We start from the raw sequence: 27,076 nt of genomic DNA, 5'->3' as shown, positions 1-27,076 counted from the left end.
TCTACTTCACAATATTTCTTATGGGAACAAATTCAGTCAGTACTGGCACCTGAACATACTTCTGGAGTGAAAAAATATCGTTAACCGGGGGTCCACTGTACAGTGGAGAGTAACAAAGTCAAATAGTGTAGGAGGGTCAGTGTGGGATTTGAACCTTTGTTGTGACCACAAGGCATGAACATTACCACTGGACAAGATTTTTTTTACTCACCAAACCCTTAATGCCATACATTATGTTGTATTAACCCCAAACACTAGTGAAAGTGACAAGAGAAATAAGGAACTAGTTGATGACAGTACAGAAATAGTGAAGCAGGTTATATAGACAAAATCATTCATAAGTAAGTACAAAGTCTTGCAGATGTCTATGATACAGGATGCATATATAGGAGAGAGGTCTAACTGCAAGCAGCAGCAGCACATTGCTGTCACTGTTTAAGAAAAAACACCCATGTTGAATAAAAGTGTACTTATGATGTATTAGGTAATGAGTCTGACACTTAAATAGAAGTGGCTATAAAATCTACATGCACTCCAGTTCCCTCTACTTCATCTCTACATAATTTTAGATGTTTACATCAAGTGTACATATGTAAATATTGCAAGAGGATAAATACTACACACATTGACAAGTACCACCTGCATGTTTTTTTGTTTGTTTTTTACACTGGTAGAGACTATTTTTGTATTATTATTATTATTATTATAATCAAAAAGAAGCGCTAAGCCACAAGGGCTATACAGCGCAACTATTTTTGTAGTACCACAAAATTTATTATAATAAAAAAGAAGCACTAAGCCACAAGGGCTATACAGCTGTACCACAAAATGTATTTAAAAAAAAAAAAGTTCCCAGCCCAACATTCCTGGTTCAGTATGGTTAGACTACATAAAAAGATTTACTTTCTTTAACAACAGCTGAATATTATTTTGTTTAGTTATTATTTCTATCTTTAGCTGTGTTTTTCAGTGGCCATCAGTTCTTCCTAGGTGACAGCTTTCCTGCTTCATGAAAGTGGCAAATTGACTAAAAGAAAATGATGTGCAATTTCTTAATTTGGAAATTTTGGGTGAGACAAGTTTAATTTTGGCTATTTAACTAGAATACACCTTTCTTTCCATAACCAGAATGAAGCCTTCAGCACCGATGCTAACAGCCGGCCACTCACCATTGTAGAAAATCCCGATCCTTCATCAGAGCAAATATATGACATTCCTAAGCCACCACGTCCAGTAGAAGGCCCTTACTCTCCTGTCTCATCTCAGGAAATAAATGCAGGAGAATTCCTGAGAGAGAGACGATCATTACTGAGTGATGAAGCTTCTGAACAGTGGAAAAACGATGAAAGTACCTGCTGATATAATTAGCTGGCAAATTTAGAAAATATTCAATGCTAGAGTTATTTTATTAAGTATATAAGTTTCAGTATGACATAAAGGATCACATGTATTGTTGTCATTTGTTTTAATGATACCAAAGTGAGTTGGCAGTATTCAGTAATATGATCCTGCCATACTTCCAATTCCAAATTTTAAACAAATGCTACCATCACTTTTAAATATTTATTAATTCATACATATTTTTTTATTTTGCCTCAACGTCATCTTCTGCCAGGGCAGGGGGGGCCCCAGAGAAAACACATTCATTCAATTACTGTCATACCAGATTTATTATTTTTTTTTTTATTATCACACTGGCCGATTCCCACCAAGGCAGGGTGGCCCGAAAAAGAAAAACTTTCACCATCATTCACTCCATCACTGTCTTGCCAGAAGGGTGCTTTACACTACAGTTTTTAAACTGCAACATTAACACCCCTCCTTCAGAGTGCAGGCACTGTACTTCCCATCTCCAGGACTCAAGTCCGGCCTGCCGGTTTCCCTGAATCCCTTCATAAATGTTACTTTGCTCACACTCCAACAGCACATCAAGTATTAAAAACCATTTGTCTCCATTCACTCCTATCAAACACGCTCACGCATGCCTGCTGGAAGTCCAAGCCCCTCGCACACAAAACCTCCTTTACCCCCTCCCTCCAACCCTTCCTAGGCCGACCCCTACCCCGCCTTCCTTCCACTACAGACTGATACACTCTTGAAGTCATTCTGTTTCGCTCCATTCTCTCTACATGTCCGAACCACCTCAACAACCCTTCCTCAGCCCTCTGGACAACAGTTTTGGTAATCCCGCACCTCCTCCTAACTTCCAAACTACGAATTCTCTGCATTATATTCACACCACACATTGCCCTCAGACATGACATCTCCACTGCCTCCAGCCTTCTCCTCGCTGCAACATTCATCACCCACGCTTCACACCCATATAAGAGCGTTGGTAAAACTATACTCTCATACATTCCCCTCTTTGCCTCCAAGGACAAAGTTCTTTGTCTCCACAGACTCCTAAGTGCACCACTCACTCTTTTTCCCTCATCAATTCTATGATTCACCTCATCTTTCATAGACCCATCCGCTGACACGTCCACTCCCAAATATCTGAATACGTTCACCTCCTCCATACTCTCTCCCTCCAATCTGATATTCAATCTTTCATCACCTAATCTTTTTGTTATCCTCATAACCTTACTCTTTCCTGTATTCACCTTTAATTTTCTTCTTTTGCACACCCTACCAAATTCATCCACCAATCTCTGCAACTTCTCTTCAGAATCTCCCAAGAGCACAGTGTCATCAGCAAAGAGCAGCTGTGACAACTCCCACTTTGTGTGTGATTCTTTATCTTTTAACTCCACGCCTCTTGCCAAGACCCTCGCATTTACTTCTCTTACAACCCCATCTATAAATATATTAAACAACCACGGTGACATCACACATCCTTGTCTAAGGCCTACTTTTACTGGGAAAAAATTTCCCTCTTTCCTACATACTCTAACTTGAGCCTCACTATCCTCGTAAAAACTCTTCACTGCTTTCAGTAACCTACCTCCTACACCATACACTTGCAACATCTGCCACATTGCCCCCCTATCCACCCTGTCATACGCCTTTTCCAAATCCATAAATGCCACAAAGACCTCTTTAGCCTTATCTAAATACTGTTCACTTATATGTTTCACTGTAAACACCTGGTCCACACACCCCCTACCTTTCCTAAAGCCTCCTTGTTCATCTGCTATCCTATTCTCCGTCTTACTCTTAATTCTTTCAATTATAACTCTACCATACACCTTACCAGGTACACTCAACAGACTTATCCCCCTATAATTTTTGCACTCTCTTTTATCCCCTTTGCCTTTATACAAAGGAACTATGCATGCTCTCTGCCAATCCCTAGGTACCTTACCCTCTTCCATACATTTATTAAATAATTGCACCAACCACTCCAAAACTATATCCCCACCTGCTTTTAACATTTCTATCTTTATCCCATCAATCCTGGCTGCCTTACCCCCTTTCATTTTACCTACTGCCTCACGAACTTCCCCCACACTCACAACTGGCTCTTCCTCACTCCTACAAGATGTTATTCCTCCTTGCCCTATACACGAAATCACAGCTTCCCTATCTTCATCAACATTTAACAATTCCTCAAAATATTCCCTCCATCTTCCCAATACCTCTAACTCTCCATTTAATAACTCTCCTCTCCTATTTTTAACTGACAAATCCATTTGTTCTCTAGGCTTTCTTAACTTGTTAATCTCACTCCAAAACTTTTTCTTATTTTCAACAAAATTTGTTGATAACATCTCACCCACTCTCTCATTTGCTCTCTTTTTACATTGCTTCACCACTCTCTTAACTTCTCTCTTTTTCTCCATATACTCTTCCCTCCTTGCATCACTTCTACTTTGTAAAAACTTCTCATATGCTAACTTTTTCTCCCTTACTACTCTCTTTACATCATCATTCCACCAATCGCTCCTCTTCCCTCCTGCACCCACTTTCCTGTAACCACAAACTTCTGCTGAACACTCTAACACTACATTTTTAAACCTAGCCCATACCTCTTCGACCCCATTGCCTATGCTCTCATTTGCCCATCTATCCTCCAATAGCTGTTTATATCTTACCCTAACTGCCTCCTCTTTTAGTTTATAAACCTTCACCTCTCTCTTCCCTGATGCTTCTATTCTCCTTGTATCCCATCTACCTTTTACTCTCAGTGTAGCTACAACTAGAAAGTGATCTGATATATCTGTGGCCCCTCTATAAACATGTACATCCTGAAGTCTACTCAACAGTCTTTTATCTACCAATACATAATCCAACAAACTACTGTCATTTCGCCCTACATCATATCGTGTATACTTATTTATCCTCTTTTTCTTAAAATATGTATTACCTATAACTAAACCCCTTTCTATACAAAGTTCAATCAAAGGGCTCCCATTATCATTTACACCTGGCACCCCAAACTTACCTACCACACCCTCTCTAAAAGTTTCTCCTACTTTAGCATTCAGGTCCCCTACCACAATTACTCTCTCATTTGGTTCAAAGGCTCCTATACATTCACTTAACATCTCCCAAAATCTCTCTCTCTCCTCTGCATTCCTCTCTTCTCCAGGTGCATACACGCTTATTATGACCCACTTCTCGCATCCAACCTTTACTTTAATCCACATAATTCTTGAATTTATACATTCATATTCTCTTTTCTCCTTCCATAACTGATCATTTAACATTACTGCTACCCCTTCCTTTGCTCTAACTCTCTCAGATACTCCAGATTTAATCCCATTTATTTCCCCCCACTGAAACTCTCCTACCCCCTTCAGCTTTGTTTCGCTTAGGGCCAGGACATCCAACTTCTTTTCATTCATAACATCAGCAATCATCTGTTTCTTGTCATCCGCACTACATCCACGCACATTTAAGCAACCCAGTTTTATAAAGTTTTTCTTCTTCTCTTTTTTAGTAAATGTATACAGGAGAAGGGGTTACTAGCCCATTGCTCCCGGCATTTTAGTCGCCTCATACGACACGCATGGCTTACGGAGGAAAGATTCTTTTCCACTTCCCCATGGACAATAGAAGAAATAAAAAAGAACAAGAGCTATTTAGAAAAAGGAGAAAAACCTAGATGTATGTATATATATATATGCATGTGCGTGTCTGTGAAGTGTGACCAAAGTGTAAGTAGGAGTAGCAAGATATCCCTGTTATCTTAGCGTGTTTATGAGACAGAAAAAGAAAACCAGCAATCCTACCATCATGTAAAACAGTTACAGGTTTCTGTTTCACAGTCATCTGGCAGGACGGTAGTACTTCCCTGGGTGGTTGCTGTCTACCAACCTACTACCTATTACCAGATATATTATTATTATAATAAAAAAGAAGTGCTAAGCCACATACCAGAGATAGTCTGACATCACAATTCAGATTACTTTTCAACTGCAACATCCTTGCCCCACCTTAAAAGTACAAGCGCTGCACTTCCCACCTCCAGGGCTCAAATCAGGTGAATCGGTTTTCCTGAATCTCCTCATATAAAAGTTACGTCATTTATACTCCAATACTTATGTTATTACTCCAAATCATATTATTTTATCTTAAAACTAATCCAAATAAAGAAGCTTTCCAAAAACGAAGTGTACATACAACATTACATAAACCGATGTGTTAATAAGCATTTCACAACCAAAAAATATTTTCCACAACCACTATAGACAAATTAAGGCAGGTCATATACATGTATAAGGAGTCAAACTTCACTGTGTCAGCACTCTCAGCTCACACACTGAGTGTCCATGGTTTGATCCCCAGCATGGGTGGAAACATTGGGCATGTTAACCCTTTCAGGGTTTTTGACGTACTAGTACATTTTACATGCCAGGGTTGGTGGCATACTAGTATGCATAAATTCTAGCGCCCTCAAATCAAGCGGGAAGAGGCTGGTAGGCTTAGATGTGAGAGACTGGGTCTGTGTGGTCAGTGTACGCTGTAGCAAAAAAATTAGGGACCCATTGGTGCATTGTGGGAACGCCATTTTAGTACTCCTTGTTCGCCATGCCTCACACTAAGAAACACCTCACTCCTCGGCGAATTGGAACACTTTTGTTCCCCAGTGACAGTTCTAATACAGAGGGGAGGGTCAGTGAAGATGACTTTCATGGTTTTGAGGAAGTTGTGACCAAAACTAATGACCATAATACCGGTAATAGTGAGGGAAAACCCAGATGACCCTCAACCTTCAACCTCTGGTGCTGGGCTGTCTTGTTCACGTTCAGTTGTACCAGAACAAAAGAGGAAACTCCTATTTTCCCATGTCCAGGACTCAGATGTGAGCAATGGTGATGACAGTGATAGTGAATATAAACTCCAAGCTCTTGAAAACAGTTCCAGTAGCGAGAGTGAAGTGGAATATTCTCCTGTGTAACGTCAGTATATACGACACTACATGCGCTCTGGTAGTGTGCCATATGCTATTCCAAGGGGAAGGAGTACGTCCCGTGGCTGTACAACAGGAACAGATAGTGAAAATGATGATGTTGCTGCAATTGGGATGAAAAATGTGCATGCATCTGGTGGCAGTAGTGGTGGTGCCAGCTGTGAGGCACCAGCAGTGGGCCATGCTGCTACCCACACTGCTGAATCAGTTGAGCTTCAACAAAGGCCACCCTCACCCATCCACTCACCACACCAACCTCCACAACCACAACCACCTGTCATTATCCAGTTCCCACCAGCAGACCGCACCTGGGATTGGCAGGAAGCTGACAATTTTTTGTTCCCAATCCCCACCAGTTTGATGAAAATCAAAGTGGAATACAGCCACTTGGGAACAATGCCACTGAACTGGAATGTTTTGAGTTATTCTTTGACGAACCACTGATGGATATTATTGTCAGGGAAGGCAAAACACTTCGATTACACCATGGCAAACACAATACTTTCACCAAAATCACACCTACACCAGTGGAAAGAGACAACTGTGGCTGAGATGTATCTTTTCTTTGCCACAATAATGCTTATGCCACATGTGTATAAGCATGTGATTGCAACCCCAGGTTTCAGTGATATAATACCAGTGAATTGATTTGTGCTACTACTGCGTATGCTACACTTCTCAGACAAAACCAGGCCTGACAGAAACGAGAGGTTATATAAGATTAGGAATGTGTTTGTGTATCTGAAACAGAAATTCAATATGTGTTTTTATTCCTTCAGGAAGCTTGTTATTGATGAGTCTTTGATTCTGTTCAAAGGTAGACTGTCGTTCAAGCAGTATATACCAAAGAAGAGGAAGCACTTTGGTATTAAGTTGTTTGTGCTTGTGATTGCTACAGTGGTCTTGTATTGGATATTATTGTGTACACTGCAAGTAATACATTGCAAGATACCAGAAAGTTATTGGGCATCTCTGGTGATGTGGTTAGAGCAATGATGGAACCATATCTTGGTAAGGAGCATATATTATATACTGATAATTGGTACGTAAGCCCCTAGCTTAGTGATTTTTTGCAAGTGAACATGACAGATGTTGCAGTACAGTGTGTGGAAATTGTAAGCATATGCCTAGGTTCGACGTAGGCACTCACAGAGGTCAGGTGCAGGTGTTTGCTGCCAATGACATCTTGGCATTTCGGTGGCATGACAAACGAGATGACACACTATTGTCATCAGTTCACCCTAACGAAATGACAGACACTGGCAGGCAGAATAGAGACACCAATGAACCCATTCTAAAACCTTCAGCTGTGATGGACTACACCCTCAATATGTGTTCAATGGACAAATGTGACATGCAGACCGGGTTTGCTGATTTTATTCGCAAGACTATGCTGCTCAGTTCTGGTCACCGTATTACAGAATGGATAAAAATGCTCTGGAAAACGTACAGAGGAGAATGACGAAGATGATCCCATGTATCAGAAATCTTCCCTAAGAAGATAGACTAAGGGCCCGGAATCTGCACTCTCTCGAAAGGCGTATTATTATTATAATAAAAAAGAAAGAAGATCGAAAGGCGTAGAATTAGGGGGGATATGATTGAGGTGTATAAATGGAAAACAGGAATAAATAAAGGCGATGTAAATAGCGTGCTGAAAATTTCCAGCCAAGACAGGACTCGCAGCAATGGTTTCAAGTTGGAAAAATTCAGATTCAGGAAGGATATAGGAAAGCGCTGGTTTGGTAATAGAGTTGTGGATGAGTGGAACAAACTCCCGAGTACAGTTATTGAGGCTAAAACGTTGTGTAGTTTTAAAAATAGGTTAGATAAATACATGAGTGGGTGTGGGTGGGTGTGAGTTGGACCTGACTAGCTTGTGCTGCTGGGTCTGGTGCTGTGCTCCTTCCTTGAGTGGAGGTGACCAGACTGGGTGGGTCACTGGGCTTATCTGGGGGGAGAGGGACATGGACCTGCTCTGCATGGGTCAGTAGGCCTGTTGCAGTATTCCTCTTTCTTACATTCTTAAGTTATAAATGGTACATAAAACTCTTTTTCCATATTCTGGACATTTCCATGCTCAATGCTTATAATATGTACAAGTTGAAGACCAGACACAAACCACCATATGGCAAATTTTGTTTGTCTGTCATCAGACAAATAATATTCACATACCAAGTAACAGCACCTGCAATAGAACACCGCCCATGAAATTATCAGCAAATACCCTCTCGTCTGAGACCTGGTGATCACTTCCTAATAAAACTGCCTGCTACTGCTTTCAAGAAAAAGGCTCAGAGGAGGTGTCATGTCTGTGCACATACAAAAAAAATGCCCACAACAATGCAGAGACACTCGTTTTATGCGAGGAGTGCAAAGCACCACTGTGCATGACACCATGTTTCAAAGAGTTCCACAGGCTGCAGCGCTTCTAGGAACATGTCCAGTGACTATATGTATATATATGATAGAAAAATAGTAATAAACAACATTTTATATTATTGGTTTGTGTAAACATGTTTTGTAAACAATATATTGACAACAATGTTTGTGCAGTTATTATGTAGTATAGAATGATTGAATATATAAAAAACAGGCCTTATATTGATCTCACAGGCCATAAAAGTTATTTGGAAAAAAAAAAAAATAAACTCTTACCGGGTGACCAGCAGTCAGTGAGGATGCCGTAAGCGGTTCAATTTTTGTCAACTTCACGCCTACATATCTCGATAAGTATTGATCACAAAAATTGTTTTTAGCCTATAATAGTATAAAAAAAAAAAAAAATTCATAAGAAAAAAAAATTTTTTTTCTTGAATATTTTTTGACCCTGAGTGGGAGTTAAGGATCGAGGGTCTCGACCCTGAAAGGGTTAAACCAGTTACCCCTGTTCACCTTGCAGTAAGTTTACAGGTACCCAGGTATTATTCAACTGTTGTGTGTTGCATCCTGGGTGATGGTAGTATACCTTAGACAGGGCTGGGCTTTGAAATCAGCTGAGGTAGGATAACAGCTCTGCCTGTACAATAATAGATTTGTAAAAAAAAAAAAAAGTTGACATGGATGGATAATTACTTGCAGAGTATTCACTGGTGGGTACATAACCTTGTAAATGTTTACAATTATGAGACTGTGTGGTGCAGCCCTGGCTAGTTGTTTAATAAGGCAACAAATGCTGCAATAAACATATCACAACCAAGCCCTTTTATTATATATAACCTCTCAAGGTTCCTTGATGATGGTAAATCTCTCATGCTGCAAGGAACTGAGCCTGTCCTCCCTTTCCTTTAATCAACTCTTACTGCCCATTCCCCCAGGTGCTGTATGACCCATATTCATTTAGTATTTTCCCCTATATATAATAATACTGAAAATAATACTTATAATAATCAAATACTTCATCAGGTCAATTATCTAAATTATTTATATACTACATAATGAACCATTGTAACACCAAGGACATTAAATGGAATCCTCCTTGGGAGGAAACTAAACCCAAATGAAGAAGATATATTACCAACTGCAATGAGAAGTGAATACTTAACTATTACCAAATGTATGACCCTTACAGGTTTAGTGCATGTTTTTTTTTATTATTTTTTATTCAACAACAGCCATCTCTCACTGAGGCAGGGTGACCCAAACAAGAAGAAAATGTAAAATCTTTCTTTTTACATTTATTAATTTATATAAGAGAAGGGGGTTAACTAGCTCCTTGCTCCCATTATTATTATTATTATTATTATCACCCTGCCTCGGTGGGAGACGACCGACTTGTTGAAAAAAAAAAATAAAAAAAAAAAAATTACTAACTAGCGATTATCAATTCTGAAACCTGGAGGAGGTCTCGATCAGTTATTCACCAATGGTCTGGTAGATCCTGAAAGTAATACTGCTGGATCAGTGATTACTGTAGGAACCAAAACTTTATGTGACATCTTGAAAATTTTACAAGTTCAAAATTGGGTATCAACAACACAGACTGAATTAGCTGCTCTTAAATTAGCTAATGAACTTTGTTTTGACCATCATGTTTTGAGTATCAAAGTGCTATTTCATGGGCAGAGGAAAAAGTGCCTACAAGCGAGATTTGTGTCTGTACTGGTCATGAAAATCCACAATTAATTGCTGCCTCTCATGATCTGCCCTCTAACACAATTTCCTCATAAGAAACTGCGACCTAGAAGGTTTGAGTGATTTCAGCTTCGACTATCCTATACAGAGAAGTATTGAAGGATTCTTAGATAACAGTAACAGTACTAAAGAAAAGAAAAACCACTCTGATTTACTTCGGCATGTATCAGAAAAAAGCAGAAAGAACTTGGGATACCATCTCGAACACCTGCCAAGAAACGTCTTCTAATTAAACAAATGCAAGCTAAATGAATCCAATTTGCCAAACAACATGAACATTGGATTACTTAAGACTGTATTCAAGTTCTGTGGAGTAATGAGTACTCTTTTAAGTGTGCCTACATACACAGGATATATCAGACACCCATTGTTCATCAAAAACTACTGCCCAGATATTAGGTTAAAACCACATTTTCACTGATGGAATGATATAGGGCTGCTTTAGTCAATTAAAGGGTTGAGGAAGATTATGCTTCATGCTCTAAAACACCAATGAATGGAGCTCCTCATGTATACTGTATGTGCTTCAGGAACATGCCCTCACATTTCACAAAGATTCATGGCACCACACATGCTTTATGAAAGACAGTGCCCCATGCCACATGTTAAAATGGGTCAAGAAATGGTTGCATGACATTATCAGTCTTGACTTGAATCCCATCAAAAATTGTTGGAATGAATTGAAAGTAAGCTCCATCATAAAAACACTTCAGCAGCAAGCTTGATCGAGAAAAAAACTGGATTCACAGACGGCTGTGGGGACTTTGACCCCCAAAACCCTCTCCAGGTATCACCAGGAAAGAAATGGACTTAAACTTGCTTGAAAATATTTTTTGCTTCTGTGTCAAACTGCTTGAAACTGACCATCAAATCACATTTATACATTTTTTTTTTCCAACAAGTCGGCCGTCTCCCACCGAGGCAAGGTGACCCAAAAAGAAAGAAAATCCCCCAAATGAAAATACTTTCACCATCATTCAACACTATCACCTCACTCACACATAATCACTGTCTTTGCAGAGGCACCCAGATACAACAGTTTAGAAGCATATATAAAGATATATAACATACCCCTCCAAACTGCCAATATCCCAAACCCCTCCTTTAAAGTGCAGGCATTGTACTTCCCATTTCCAGGACTCGACTCCAGCTATATAAAAATATAACCGGATTCCCTGAATCCCTTCACTAAATATTACCCTGCTCACACTCCAACAGCTTATCAGGTCCCAAAAACCATTCATCTCCATTCACTCCTATCTAACACGCTCACACATGCTTGCTGGAAGTCCAAGCCCCTCACCCACAAAACCTCCTTTACCCCCTCCCTCCAACCTTTTCGAGGACGACCCCTACCCCGCCTTCCTTACCCTACAGATTTATATGCTCTCCATGACATTCTACTTTGATCCATTCCCTCTAAATGACCAAACCACCTCAACAACCCCTCTTCAGCCCTCTGACTAATACTTTTAGTAACTCCACACCTCCTAATTTCCACACTCCGAATTCTCTGCATAATATTTACACCACAGACTGCCCTTAGACAGGACATCTCCACTGCCTCCAGCCACCTCCTCGCTGCAGCATTTGCAACCCAAGCTTCACACCCATATAAGAGTGCTGGTACCACTATACTTTCGTACATTCCCTTCTTTGCCTCCATGGATAATGTTTTTTGTCTCCACAGATACCTCAATGCACCACTCACCTTTTTTCCTTCATCAATTCTATGGTTAACCTCATCCTTCATAAACCCATCCGTTGACAAGTCAACTCCCAAATTATCTAAAAACATTCACTTCTTCCATACTCCCTTTCTCCAATGTGATATCCAATTGTTCTCTATCTAAATAATTTGATACCCTCATCACCTTACTTTTATCTAGGTTCACTTTCAACTTTCTACCTTTACACACCCTCCCAAACTCGTCCACTAACCTTTGCAACTTTTCTTTAGAATCTCCCATAAGCCCGTTATCATCAGCAAAAAGTAACTGTGTCAATTCCCATTTAAACATGACCAAATATTAAAAAATCAAGTGAAATTTAGTTTTATTACCTTTATCCTATGTTGCTAGAAATTCCTTTGCAATTTTGCAGCAGCTCAACATCATTTGCAGTGTATGTAGACTACAGGTTTGGAGAAATACTGCAGCAAATTACAAGGATAATTCAAATAAAAAACTAGTAGATATATTCAATGAGAAAAGCATCAGTTGACAGTAAATTTGTACAGCATTAACATAAGGTCACAGTAAGTTACCTATACATGGGGTAGGTTGGAGTAGCAGCTATAAGAAAGACAATGGAAAGTGTATGGAGATGTTGATAAACACCCCAGCACTATACCTCACAATGCATCAGATTATAAGAGTATATAGTGTATACAACTGATACTTTTCAAGTGTACATATGTTGTAACTAAGGTTGGTAAAACATTCTAAAATACACAGGATTTGCTGTAATTATATGATGGTCATTTGTAAAGGCAGTAACACACAACCAACCCGCACTTAGGAGACAAACCTATGATGACATTTCAGTCCTACTGGGATCATTAACTAGTCACACAGATTAGTTAGTATGACTACTTACTGGTCCAATCTGGACCAAAACATCATCATAAGTTTCAGTTTCCTAAATGTGGGTTATTAGTGTATTGTTCCAGTAATGGTATCATGCCTTTTTATTCTAAGGTATTAATACCTGTTGAAATATTCTTAATTTTAAAGGATGGAGTTCACTCTGACAAGGATATGTAAATTACTTTGACTATAATGTACTTCTGTTACGGTAATATGTTCACTCTCACAGGATGAATGGTGCTGCCCAGTAAACATGACCCCTCAGGAAAATCTAAATCCAGCACCATGCAATGCCAAATTTTCTTTTCATAAATAGCAGCTCCATATTCATATTTTAGAATTTACTTGTACAAATATTTAATACTGATTAAAAGTAATGAGAGCATCATAAAGAACAGGAAGATAAGGAACAGCTTCTTGCAAATGAATAATCTCAAGTCATTAACAAGATCTAAGGGTCATAAAATATCTCGGTAAACACAAGGCTATTTTATTTTATTATAACAAAAATTATATGACACAGTATTAAAGCATGGAGGTAACACGAGAGCACACAACTGCAAGGTACACACCTCACAGGAACATCAGGTCAAGCGGACGCTGACACTGTCAGAGGTCGTGAGGTAACGTACCCACTTGTTAAGGTTGCTGGCTGGGGGATTCAGTTTAACACTTTCTACTCTCAATCCAGAGCACACCCATCGTGACACCTCAAACTCCAATTCTCCAGATTCCACAATTGCATTACCTCCAGAATCAACTAACTGTAGAAGGTATGAAAAAAAAAAGTAAACAAATGTATACAAGAAAATGTGACAACATGAAAGATTTCAGGTACGTCTTGCTACTTCTACTTACACTTAGGTCACACTACACATACATGTACAAGCATATATACACACACAAACCCCTCTGGGTTTTCTTCTATTTTCTTACTAGTTCTTGTTCTTGTTTATTTCCTATTACCTTGATGTGGAAGTGGAACAGAATTCTTCCTCCAAAAGCCATGCGTGTTGTAAGAGGCGACTAAAATGCTGGGGGCAAGGGGCTAGTAACCACTTCTCCTGTATATATTACTAAATTTAAAAGGCGAAACTTTCATTTTTCCTTTTGGGCCACCCCACCTCAGTGGGATACGGCTGGTACATTGAAAGAAGAAAGAAGATTTATATTCTTCTTCTTTCAACACACTGGCCGTATCCCACCGAGGTGGGGTGGCCCAAAAGGAAAAACGAAAGTTTCTCCTTTTACACTTAGTAATATATACAGGAGAAGGGGTTACTAGCCCCTTGCTCCCGGCATTTTAGTCGCCTCTTACAACACGCATGGCTTACGGAGGAAGAAGTCTGTTCCACTTCCACATGGAGATAAGAGAAAATAAACAAGAACAAGAACTAGAAAGAAAATAGAAGAAAACCCAGAGGGTTATGTATATATATGCTTGTACATGTATGTGTAGTGTGACGTAAGTGCAAGTAGAAGTAGCAAGACATACCTGAAATCTTGCATGTTCATGAGACAGAAAAAAGGACACCAGCAATCCTACCATCATGTAAAACAATTACAGGCTTTTATTTTACACTCACTTGGCAGGATGGTAGTACCTCCCTGGGCAGTTGCTGTCTACCAACCTACTACCTAGGAAAGATATATATATACATAGAGTAGGGGAGTTAGTAGATGGGGACAGGGAGGTATTAGGTAGATGGCGAGAATATTTTGAGGAACTTTTAAATGTTGAGGAAGAAAGGGAGGCGGTAATTTCATGCACTGGCCAGGGAGGTATACCATCTTTTAGGAGTGAAGAAGAGCAGAATGTAAGTGTGGTGGAGGTACGTGAGGCATTACGTAGAATGAAAGGGGGTAAAGAAGCTGGAACTGATGGGGATCATGACAGAAATGTTAAAAGCAGGGGGGGATATAGTGTTGGAGTGGTTGGTACTTTTGTTTAATAAATGTATGAAAGAGGGGAAGGTACCTAGGGATTGGCAGAGGGCATGTATAGTCCCTTTATATAAAGGGAAAGGGGACAAAAGAGATAGTAAAAATTATAGAGGAATAAGTTTACTGAGTATACCAGGAAAAGTATACGGTAGGGTTATAATTGAAAGAATTAGAGGTAAGACAAAATGTAGGATTGCGGATGAGCAGGGAGGCTTCAGAGTGGGTAGGGGATGTGTAGATCAAGTGTTTACATTGAAGTATATATGTGAACAGTATTTAGATAACGGTAGGGAAGTTTTTATTGCATTTATGGATTTAGAAAAGGCATATGATAGAGTGGATAGAGGAGCAATATGGCAGATGTTGCAAGTATATGGAATAGGTGGTAAGTTACTAAATGCTGTGAAGAGCTTTTATGAGGATAGTGAGGCTCAGGTTAGGGTGTGTAGAAGAGAGGGAGAATACTTCCCGGTAAAAGTAGGTCTTAGACAGGGATGTGTAATGTCACCATGGTTGTTTAATATATTTATAGATGGGGTTGTAAAAGAAGTAAATGCTAGGGTGTTCGGGAGAGGGGTGGGATTAAATTATGGGGAATCAAATTCAAAATGGGAATTGACACAGTTACTTTTTGCTGATGATACTGTGCTTATGGGAGATTCTAAAGAAAAATTGCAAAGGTTAGTGGATGAGTTTGAGAATGTGTGTAAAGGTAGAAAGTTGAAAGTGAACATAGAAAAGAGTAAGGTGATGAGGGTATCAAATGATTTAGATAAAGAAAAATTGGATATCAAATTGGGGAGGAGGAGTATGGAAGAAGTGAATGTTTTCAGATACTTGGGAGTTGACGTGTCAGTGGATGGATTTATGAAGGATGATGTTAATCATAGAATTGATGAGGGAAAAAAGGTGAGTGGTGCGTTGAGGTATATGTGGAGTCAAAAAACGTTATCTATGGAGGCAAAGAAGGGAATGTATGAAAGTATAGTAGTATCAACACTCTTATATGGATGTGAAGCTTGGGTGGTAAATGCAGCAGCGAGGAGATGGTTGGAGGCAGTGGAGATGTCCTCTCTAAGGGCAATGTGTGGTGTAAATATTATGCAGAAAATTCGGAGTGTGGATATTAGGAGAAGGTGTGGAGTTAATAAAAGCATTAGTCAGAGGGCAGAAGAGGGGTTGTTGAGGTGGTTTGGTCATTTAGAGAGAATGGATCAAAGTAGAATGACATGGAAAGCATATAAATCTATAGGGGAAGGAAGGAGGGGTAGGGGTTGTCCTCAAAAGGGTTGGAAAGAGGGGGTAAAGGAGGTTTTGTGGGCGAGGGGCTTGGACTTCCAGTAAGCGTGCACGAGCGTGTTAGATAGGAGTGAATGGAGACGAATGATACTTGGGACCTGACGATCTGTTGGAGTGTGAGCAGGGTAATATTTAGTGAAGGGATTCAGGGAAACCAGTTATTTTCATATAGTCGGACGTGAGTCCTGGAAATGGGAAGTACAATGCCTGCACTTTAAAGGAGGGGTTTGGGATATTGGCAGTTTGGAGGGATATGTTGTGTATATTTATATGTATATGCTTCTAAGCTGTTGTATTCTGAGCACCTCTGCAAAAGCAGTGATAATGTGTGAGTGTGGTGAAAGTGTTGAATGATGATGAAAGTATTTTCTTTTTGGGGATTTTCTTTCTTTTTTGGGTCACGCTGCCTCGGTGGGAGACGGCCGACTTGTTGAAAAAAACAAATATATATATATATATATATATATATATATATATATATATATATATATATATATATATATATATATATATATTCTCCATGGGGAAGTGGAACAGAATTCTTCCTCCGTAAGCCATGCGTGTTGTAAGAGGCAACTAAAATGCCGGGAGCAAGGGGCTAGTAACCTCTTCTCCTGTATATATTACTAAATGTAAAAGGAGAAACTTTCGCTTTTTCCTTTTGGGCCACCCCACCTCGGTGAGATATGGCCGGTGTGTTGAAAGAAAGATATATATTCTTATTCTTCTTTCAACGTACCAGCCGTATCCCATTGAGGTGGGGTGGCCCAAAAGGAAAAAACGAAAATTTCTCCTTTCAAATTTAGTAATATATACAGGAGAAGGGGTTACTAGCCCCTTGCTCCTGGCATTTTAGTCGCCTCTTACGACACGCATGGCTTAAAGAGGAAGAATTCTGTTCCACTTCCCCATATATATATATATATATATATATATATATTTTATATATATATATTTTATATATATATATATATATATATATATATATATATATATATATATACATATATATATATATATATATACACGTATATATACAGTGGACCCCCGCTTAACGATCACCTCCAAATGCGACCAATTATGTAAGTGTATTTATGTAAGTGCGTTTGTACGTGTATGTTTGGGGGTCTGAAATAGACTAATCTACTTCACAATATTCCTTATGGGAAAAAATTCGGTCAGTACTGGCACCTGAACATACTACTGGAGTGAAAAAAGTTCGTTAACCGGGGGTCCACTGTATATATATATATATATATATATATATATATATATATATATATATATCTTCTTTCTTCTTTCAACACACCGGCCGTATCCCACCGAGGCGGGGTGGCCCAAAAGGAAAAACGAAAGTTTCTCCTTTTACATTTAGTAATATATACAGGAGAAGGGGTTACTAGCCCCTTGCTCCCGGCATTTTAGTCGCCTCTTACGACACGCATGGCTTACAGAGGAAGAATTCTGTTCCACTTCCCCATATATATATATATATATATATATATATATATATATATATATATATATATATATATATATATATACAGTGGACCCCCGCATAACGATGGCATCACATAGCGATTATTTCGCATACCGCTTACTTTAATCGCAAAATTTTTGCCGCGCATACCGATTAAAAACCCGCTCACCGATTTTCGTCCGAGACGCGTCCAATGTGCGCCCTCAGCCAGCCTCACATGTGCCGCCCGTGCCATTGTTTACCAGCCAGCCTCCGCGGTAACATCCAAGCATACACTCGGAATATTTCGTATTATTACAGTGTTTTCGGTGCTGTTTCTGGAAAATAAGTGACCATGGGCCCCAAGAAAGCTTCTAGTGCCAACCGTACACCAATAAGGGTAAGAATTCCCATTGAAATGAAGAAAGAGATCATTGATAAGTATGAAAGTGGAGTGCGTATCGCCGACCTAGTCAAGTTGTACAAGAAACCCCAATCAACCATCGCTACTATTGTGGGCACCAAAAAGACAATCAAGGAAGCTGTTCTTGCCAAAGGTTTAACTGTGTTTTCGAAACAAAGATCGCAAGTGATGGAAGATGTTGAGAGACTCTTATTGGTGTGGATAAATGAAAAACAGCTAGCAGGAGATAGCGTCTCTCAAGCGATCATATGTGAAAAGGCTAGGAAGTTGCATGACGATTTAATTAAAAAAATGCCTGCAACTAGTGATGATGTGAGTGAATTTAAGGCCAGCAAAGGTTGGTTTGAGAGATTTAAGAAGCGTAGTGGCATCCATAGTGTGATAAGGCATGGTGAGGCTGCCAGTTCGGACCACAAAGCGGCTGAAAAATATGTGCAGGAATTCAAGGAGTACATAGAAACTGAAGGACTGAAACCTGAACAAGTGTTTAATTGTGATGAAACAGGCCTGTTCTGGAAGAAAATGCCAAGCAGGACCTACATTACTCAGGAGGAAAAGGCACTCCCAGGACATAAGGCTATGAAAGACAGGCTTACTCTTCTCATGTGTGCCAATGCTACTGGTGATTGCAAAGTGAAGCCTTTATTAGTGTATCACTCTGAAACTCCCAGAGCGTTCAGGCAAAAGAATGTCCTCAAGGATAATTTGTGTGTGCTGTGGAGGGCAAACAGTAAGGCATGGGTCACTAGGGAATTTTTCTATAACTGGTTACACCATGCATTTGCCCCCAATGTGAAAGATTACCTAACTGAAAAGAAATTAGAACTTAAGTGCCTCCTGGTGTTAGACAATGCCCCTGGTCATCCTACAGACGTGGCAGAGCGACTTTATGGGGACATGAGCTTCATTAAGGTGAAGTTTTTGCCTCCTAATACCACTCCTCTCCTGCAGCCCATGGACCAGCAGGTTATTTCCAACTTTAAGAAACTGTACACAAAAGCTCTGTTTGAAAGGTGCTTTGTAATGACCTCAGAAACTCAACTGACTCTAAGAGAGTTTTGGAGAGATCACTTTAATATCCTCAATTGTGTAAACCTTATAGGTAAGGCTTGGGAGGAAGTGACTAAGAGGACCTTGAACTCTGCTTGGAAGAAACTGTGGCCAGAATGTGTAGACAAAAGGGATTTTGAAGGGTTTGAGGCTAACCCTGAGAGGATTATGCCAGTTGAGGAATCCATTGTGGCATTGGGAAAGTCCTTGGGGTTGGAGGTTAGTGGGGAGGATGTGGAAGAGTTGGTGGAGGAGGACAATGAAGAACTAACCACTGATGAGCTGATAGATCAACTTCAAGAGCAAGAGGCCAGACCTGGGGAAACTGGTTCAGAGGAGGGGAGAGAGAAATTGAAGAAGTTGCCTACTACAAAGATAAAGGAAATCTGTGCAAAGTGGCTTGAAGTGCAAACCTTCATGGATGAAAATCACCCTCACACAGCTATTGCAAGCCGTGTTGGCAACCTGTACACTGACAATGTTGTGAAACACTTTAGGGAAGTGATAAAGGAACGAGAGGTACAGGCCACTATGGACAGATATCTTGTGCGAAAGAAGTCCAGTGACTCTGAAGCTGGCCCTAGTGGCATTAAAAGAAGAAGGGAAGTAACCCCAGAAAAGGACTTGCTACCTCAAGTCCTAATGGAAGGGGATTTCCCTTCTAAACAGTAAGAAGATAATGCTCTCCCCTCCTCCCATCCCATCAATCATCACCAGATCTTCAATAAAAGTAAGTGTCATGTAAGTGTGCATGCCTTTTTCAGTTTGTGTGTATTAAAATTAATATTTCAAGTGGTAAAAAAAAATTTTTTTTCATACTTTTGGGTGTCTTGCACGGATTAATTTTATTTCCATTATTTCTTATGGGGAAAATTCATTCACATAACGATTATTTCGCATAACAATTACCCCTCTTGCACGGATTAAAATCGTTAACCGGGGGTCCACTGTATATATATATCTTTCTTCTTTCAACACACCGGCCGTATCCCACCGAGGCGGGGTGGCCCAAAAGGAAAAACGAAAGTTTCTCTTTTTACATTTAGTAATATATACAGGAGAAGGCGTTACTAGCCCCTTGCTCCCGGCATTTTAGTCGCCTCTTACAACACGCATGGCTTACGGAGGAAGAATTCTGTTCCACTTCCCCATGGAGGTAAGAGGAAATAAACAAGAACAAGAACTAGAAAGAAAATAGAAGAAAACCCAAAGGGGTGTGTATATATATATGCTTGTACATGTATGTATGTGTAGTGTGACCTAAGTGTAGGTAGAAGTAGCAAGACGTACCTGAAATCTTGCATGTGTATGAGACAGAAAAAAAAAAAGACACCAGCAATCCTACCATCGTGTAAAACAATTACAGGCTCTCGTTTTACACTCCCTTGGCAGGATGGTAGTACCTTCCTGGGCAGTTGCTGTCTACCAACCTACTACCTAGGAAATATATATATATATATATATATAAATATATATATATATATAAATATATATATATATATATATATATATATATATATATATATATATATATATATATATTACATATACATACATACATACATACATACATACATACACACACACACACACACACACACACACACACACACACACACACACACACACACACACACATACACACACACACACACACACACACACACACAATAAGATCACAGTAAACAGGTGATTTCAGAATATGCAAAACAACCACTGTGAAAGAATAGAGAAATTCCAAGTGCTTTTGTGACTACTCACACTATCAAGGAACATTGTTCCTTGATAATGTGAGCAGTCACGAAAGCGCTTGGAATTTCTCTATTCTTTCACAGTGGTTGTTTGTGTGTGTGTGTGTGTGTGTACATATATATTATATATATACATATATACATACATACATACATATATATATATATATATATATATATATATATATATATATAGATATATATATATAAATATATATATAAATATATAAATATATGCTGGTTTCTTTTTCTGTCTCATAAACACGCTAAGATAACAGGGATATCTTGCTACTCCTACTTACACTTTGGTCACACTTCACAGACACGCACATGCATATATATATATACATACATCTAGGTTTTTCTCCTTTTTCTAAATAGCTCTTGTTCTTTTTTATTTCTTCTATTGTCCATGGGGAAGTGGAAAAGAATCTTTCCTCCGTAAGCCATGCGTGTCGTATGAGGCGACTAAAATGCCGGGAGCAATGGGCTAGTAACCCCTTCTCCTGTATACAATTACTAAAAAAGAGAAGAAGAAAAACTTTATAAAACTGGGTTGCTTAAATGTGCGTGGATGTAGTGCGGATGACAAGAAACAGATGATTGCTGATGTTATGAATGAAAAGAAGTTGGATGTCCTGGCCCTAAGCGAAACAAAGCTGAAGGGGGTAGGAGAGTTTCAGTGGGGGGAAATAAATGGGATTAAATCTGGAGTATCTGAGAGAGTTAGAGCAAAGGAAGGGGTAGCAGTAATGTTAAATGATCAGTTATGGAAGGAGAAAAGAGAATATGAATGTGTAAATTCAAGAATTATGTGGATTAAAGTCAAGGTTGGATGCGAGAAGTGGGTCATAATAAGCGTGTATGCACCTGGAGAAGAGAGGAATGCAGAGGAGAGAGAGAGATTTTGGGAGATGTTAAGTGAATGTATAGGAGCCTTTGAACCAAGTGAGAGAGTAATTGTGGTAGGGGACTTGAATGCTAAAGTAGGAGAAACTTTTAGAGAGGGTGTGGTAGGTAAGTTTGGGGTGCCAGGTGTAAATGATAATGGGAGCCCTTTGATTGAACTTTGTATAGAAAGGGGTTTAGTTATAGGTAATACATATTTTAAGAAAAAGAGGATAAATAAGTATACACGATATGATGTAGGGCGAAATGACAGTAGTTTGTTGGATTATGTATTGGTAGATAAAAGACTGTTGAGTAGACTTCAGGATGTACATGTTTATAGAGGGGCCACAGATATATCAGATCACTTTCTAGTTGTAGCTACACTGAGAGTAAAAGGTAGATGGGATACAAGGAGAATAGAAGCATCAGGGAAGAGAGAGGTGAAGGTTTATAAACTAAAAGAGGAGGCAGTTAGGGTAAGATATAAACAGCTATTGGAGGATAGATGGGCTAATGAGAGCATAGGCAATGGGGTCGAAGAGGTATGGGGTAGGTTTAAAAATGTAGTGTTAGAGTGTTCAGCAGAAGTTTGTGGTTACAGGAAAGTGGGTGCAGGAGGGAAGAGGAGCGATTGGTGGAATGATGATGTAAAGAGAGTAGTAAGGGAGAAAAAGTTAGCATATGAGAAGTTTTTACAAAGTAGAAGTGATGCAAGGAGGGAAGAGTATATGGAGAAAAAGAGAGAAGTTAAGAGAGTGGTGAAGCAATGTAAAAAGAGAGCAAATGAGAGAGTGGGTGAGATGTTATCAACAAATTTTGTTGAAAATAAGAAAAAGTTTTGGAGTGAGATTAACAAGTTAAGAAAGCCTAGAGAACAAATGGATTTGTCAGTTAAAAATAGGAGAGGAGAGTTATTAAATGGAGAATTAGAGGTATTGGGAAGATGGAAGGAATATTTTGAGGAATTGTTAAATGTTGATGAAGATAGGGAAGCTGTGATTTCGTGTATAGGGCAAGGAGGAATAACATCTTGTAGGAGTGAGGAAGAGCCAGTTGTGAGTGTGGGGAAAGTTCGTGAGGCAGTAGGCAAAATGAAAGGGGGTAAGGCAGCCGGGATTGATGGGATAAAGATAGAAATGTTAAAAGCAGGTGGGGATATAGTTTTGGAGTGGTTGGTGCAATTATTTAATAAATGTATGGAAGAGGGTAAGGTACCTAGGGATTGGCAGAGAGCATGCATAGTTCCTTTGTATAAAGGCAAAGGGGATAAAAGAGAGTGCAAAAATTATAGGGGGATAAGTCTGTTGAGTGTACCTGGTAAAGTGTATGGTAGAGTTATAATTGAAAGAATTAAGAGTAAGACGGAGAATAGGATAGCAGATGAACAAGGAGGCTTTAGGAAAGGTAGGGGGTGTGTGGACCAGGTGTTTACAGTGAAACATATAAGTGAACAGTATTTAGATAAGGCTAAAGGGGTCTTTGTGGCATTTATGGATTTGGAAAAGGCATATGACAGGGTGGATAGGGGGGCAATGTGGCAGATGTTGCAAGTGTATTGTGTAGGAGGTAGGTTACTGAAAGCAGTGAAGAGTTTTTTACGAGGATAGTGAGGCTCAAGTTAGAGTATGTAGGAAAGAAGGAAATTTTTTCCCAGTAAAAGTAGGCCTTAGACAAGGATGTGTGATGTCACCGTGGTTGTTTAATATATTTATAGATGGGGTTGTAAGAGAAGTAAATGCGAGGGTCTTGGCAAGAGGCGTGGAGTTAAAAGATAAAGAATCACACACAAAGTGGGAGTTGTCACAGCTGCTCTTTGCTGATGACACTGTGCTCTTGGGAGATTCTGAAGAGAAGTTGCAGAGATTGGTGGATGAATTTGGTAGGGTGTGCAAAAGAAGAAAATTAAAGGTGAATACAGGAAAGAGTAAGGTTATGAGGATAAAAAGATTAGGTGATGAAAGATTGAATATCAGATTGGAGGGAGAGAGTATGGAGGAGGTGAATGTATTCAGATATTTGGGAGTGGACGTGTCAGCGGATGGGTCTATGAAAGATGAGGTGAATCATAGAATTGATGAGGGAAAAAGAGTGAGTGGTGCACTTAGGAGTCTGTGGAGACAAAGAACTTTGTCCTTGGAGGCAAAGAGGGGAATGTATGAGAGTATAGTTTTACCAACGCTCTTATATGGGTGTGAAGCGTGGGTGATGAATGTTGCAGCGAGGAGAAGGCTGGAGGCAGTGGAGATGTCATGTCTGAGGGCAATGTGTGGTGTGAATATAATGCAGAGAATTCGTAGTTTGGAAGTTAGGAGGAGGTGCGGGATTACCAAAACTGTTGTCCAGAGGGCTGAGGAAGGGTTGTTGAGGTGGTTCGGACATGTAGAGAGAATGGAGCGAAACAGAATGACTTCAAGAGTGTATCAGTCTGTAGTGGAAGGAAGGCGGGGTAGGGGTCGGCCTAGGAAGGGTTGGAGGGAGGGGGTAAAGGAGGTTTTGTGTGCGAGGGGCTTGGACTTCCAGCAGGCATGCGTGAGCGTGTTTGATAGGAGTGAATGGAGACAAATGGTTTTTAATACTTGACGTGCTGTTGGAGTGTGAGCAAAGTAACATTTATGAAGGGATTCAGGGAAACCGGCAGGCCGGACTTGAGTCCTGGAGATGGGAAGTACAGTGCCTGCACTCTGAAGGAGGGGTGTTAATGTTGCAGTTTAAAAACTGTAGTGTAAAGCACCCTTCTGGCAAGACAGTGATGGAGTGAATGATGGTGAAAGTTTTTCTTTTTCGGGCCACCCTGCCTTGGTGGGAATCGGCCGGTGTGATAATGAAAAATGAATGAAAAATATATATATATATATATATATATATATATATATATATATATATATATATATATATATATATATATATATATATATATATATATATATATTGGCAGTTTGGAGGGATATGTTGTGTATCTTCATATGTGTATGCTTCTAGACTGTTGTATTCTGAGCACCTCTGCAAAAACAGTGATAATGTGCGAGTGTGGTGAAAGTGTTGAATGATGATGAAAGTATTTTCTTTTTGGGGATTTTCTTTCTTTTTTGGGTCACCGTCCTGCCAAGTGAGTGTAAAACGAAAGCCTGTAATTGTTTTACATGATGGTAGGATTGCTGGTGTCTTTTGTCTGTCTCATAAATATGCAAGATTACAGGTACGTCTTGCTACTTCTACTTACACTTAGGTCACACTACACATACATGTACACGTTTATTTATACACACTCATCTGAGTTTTCTTTGATTTTATCTTAATAGTTCTTGGTCTTATTACTTTTCCTTTTATATCCATGGGGAAGTGGAATAAGAATCTTTCCTCCGTAAGCCATGCGTGTTGTAAAAGTCAACTAAAATGCCGGGAACAATGGGCTAGTAACCCCTTTTCCTGTAAAGATTACTAAAAAGAATAAGAAGAAGAAAATTGTCAAAGTGGGAAGTCTGAATGTGCGTGGATGTTGTGCAAATGATAAGAAAGAGATGATTGTGGATGTTATGAATGAGAAGAAACTGGATGTCCTGGCTTTAAGTGAAACAAAGCTGAAGGGGGTGGGAGAGTTTCAATGGAGAGGAATAAATGGGATTAGGTCAGGGGTTTCAAATAGAGTTAGAGCTAAAGAAGGAGTAGCAATAATGTTGAAGGATAAGCTATGGCAGGAAAAGAGGGACTACAAATGTATAAATTCAAGGATTATGTGGAGTAAAATAAAGATTGGATGTGAAAAGTGGGTTATAGTAAGCGTGTATGCACCTGGAGAAGAGAGAAGTGTAGAGGAGAGAGAGAGATTCTGGGAAATGTTGAGTGAATGCGTGGGGAGTTTTGAATCAAGTGTGAGAGTAATGGTGGTTGGGGATTTCAATGCTAAAGTGGGTAAAAATGTTATGGAGGGAGTAGTAGGTAATTTTGGGGTGCCAGGGGTAAATGTAAATGGGGAGCCTTTAATTGAGCTATGTGTAGAAAGAAATTTGGTAATAAGTAATACATATTTTATGAAAAAGAGGATAAATAAATATACAAGGTATGATGTAGCACGTAATGAAAGTAGTTTGTTAGATTATGTATTGGTGGATAAAAGGTTGATGGGTAGGCTCCAGGATGTACATGTTTATAGAGGGGCAACTGATATATCGGATCATTATTTAGTTGTAGCTACAGTTAGAGTAAGAGGTAGATGGGAAAAGAGGAAGGTGGCAACAACAAGTAAGAGGGAGGTGAAAGTGTATAAACTAAGGGAGGAGGAAGTTCGGGCGAGATATAAGCGACTATTGGCAGAAAGGTGGGCTAGTGCAAAGATGAGTAGTGGGGGGGTTGAAGAGGGTTGGAATAGTTTTAAAAATGCAGTATTAGAATGTGGGGCAGAAGTTTGTGGTTATAGGAGGGTGGGGGCAGGAGGAAAGAGGAGTGATTGGTGGAATGATGAAGTAAAGGGTGTGATAAAAGAGAAAAAGGTAGCTTACGAGAGGTTTTTACAAAGCAGAAGTGTTATAAGAAGAGCAGAGTATATGGAGAGTAAAAGAAAGGTGAAGAGAGTGGTGAGAGAGTGCAAAAGGAGAGCAGATGAAAGAGTGGGAGAGGCACTGTCAAGAAATTTTAATGAAAATAAGAAAAAATTTTGGAGTGAGTTAAACAAGTTAAGAAAGCCTAGGGAAAGTATGGATTTGTCAGTTAAAAACAGAGTAGGGGAGTTAGTAGATGGGGAGAGGGAGGTATTAGGTAGATGGCGAGAATATTTTGAGGAACTTTTAAATGTTAAGGAAGAAAGGGAGGCGGTAATTTCATGCACTGGCCAGGGAGGTATACCATCTTTTAGGAGTGAAGAAGAGCAGACTGTAAGTGTGGTGGAGGTACGTGAGGCATTACGTAGAATGAAAGGGGGTAAAGCAGCTGGAACTGATGGGATCATGACAGAAATGTTAAAAGCAGGGGGGGATATAGTGTTGGAGTGGTTGGTACTTTTGTTTAACAAATGTATGAAAGAGGGGAAGGTACCTAGGGATTGGCGGAGAGCATGTATAGTCCCTTTATATAAAGGGAAAGGGGACAAAAGAGATTGTAAAAATTATAGAGGAATAAGTTTACTGAGTATACCAGGAAAAGTATACGGTAGGGTTATAATTGAAAGAATTAGAGGTAAGACAGAAT

At 39.5% G+C, this 27,076-nt stretch overlaps 2 protein-coding genes across 7 annotated transcripts in view; one reads left to right on the top strand and one right to left on the bottom strand.

The window, feature by feature from the left end:
• LOC128685119 (polyamine-transporting ATPase 13A2) overlaps positions 1-1,455 on the top strand; it is a 212,362-nt gene extending 210,907 nt beyond the window's left edge. For all 3 annotated transcript variants that reach the window (XM_070102010.1, XM_070102005.1, XM_070102019.1), the window contains one exon: positions 1,129-1,455. In XM_070102010.1, coding sequence (XP_069958111.1) covers positions 1,129-1,359 — 231 coding nt within the window. In that variant the 3' untranslated portion in view covers positions 1,360-1,455. The remainder of the gene's footprint in view (positions 1-1,128) is intronic.
• Positions 1,456-12,587: 11,132 nt separating this feature from the next.
• The window catches only part of LOC128685117 (AP-4 complex subunit mu-1), a 58,428-nt gene continuing 43,939 nt past the window's right edge, over positions 12,588-27,076 (bottom strand). For 3 of the 4 annotated variants that reach the window (XM_070101981.1, XM_070101978.1, XM_070101975.1), the window contains one exon: positions 13,552-13,841. In XM_070101981.1, coding sequence (XP_069958082.1) covers positions 13,662-13,841 — 180 coding nt within the window. In that variant the 3' untranslated portion in view covers positions 13,552-13,661. Of the gene's footprint in view, positions 12,642-13,551; positions 13,842-27,076 lie in introns of those variants that run through there. The other variant, XM_070101989.1, reaches the window with a different exon arrangement.

This window comes from Cherax quadricarinatus, chromosome 5, assembly GCF_038502225.1.
Source record: "Cherax quadricarinatus isolate ZL_2023a chromosome 5, ASM3850222v1, whole genome shotgun sequence".
Classification (NCBI taxonomy): domain Eukaryota; kingdom Metazoa; phylum Arthropoda; class Malacostraca; order Decapoda; family Parastacidae; genus Cherax; species Cherax quadricarinatus.
This window is presented reverse-complemented; position numbering and strand designations above follow the sequence as displayed.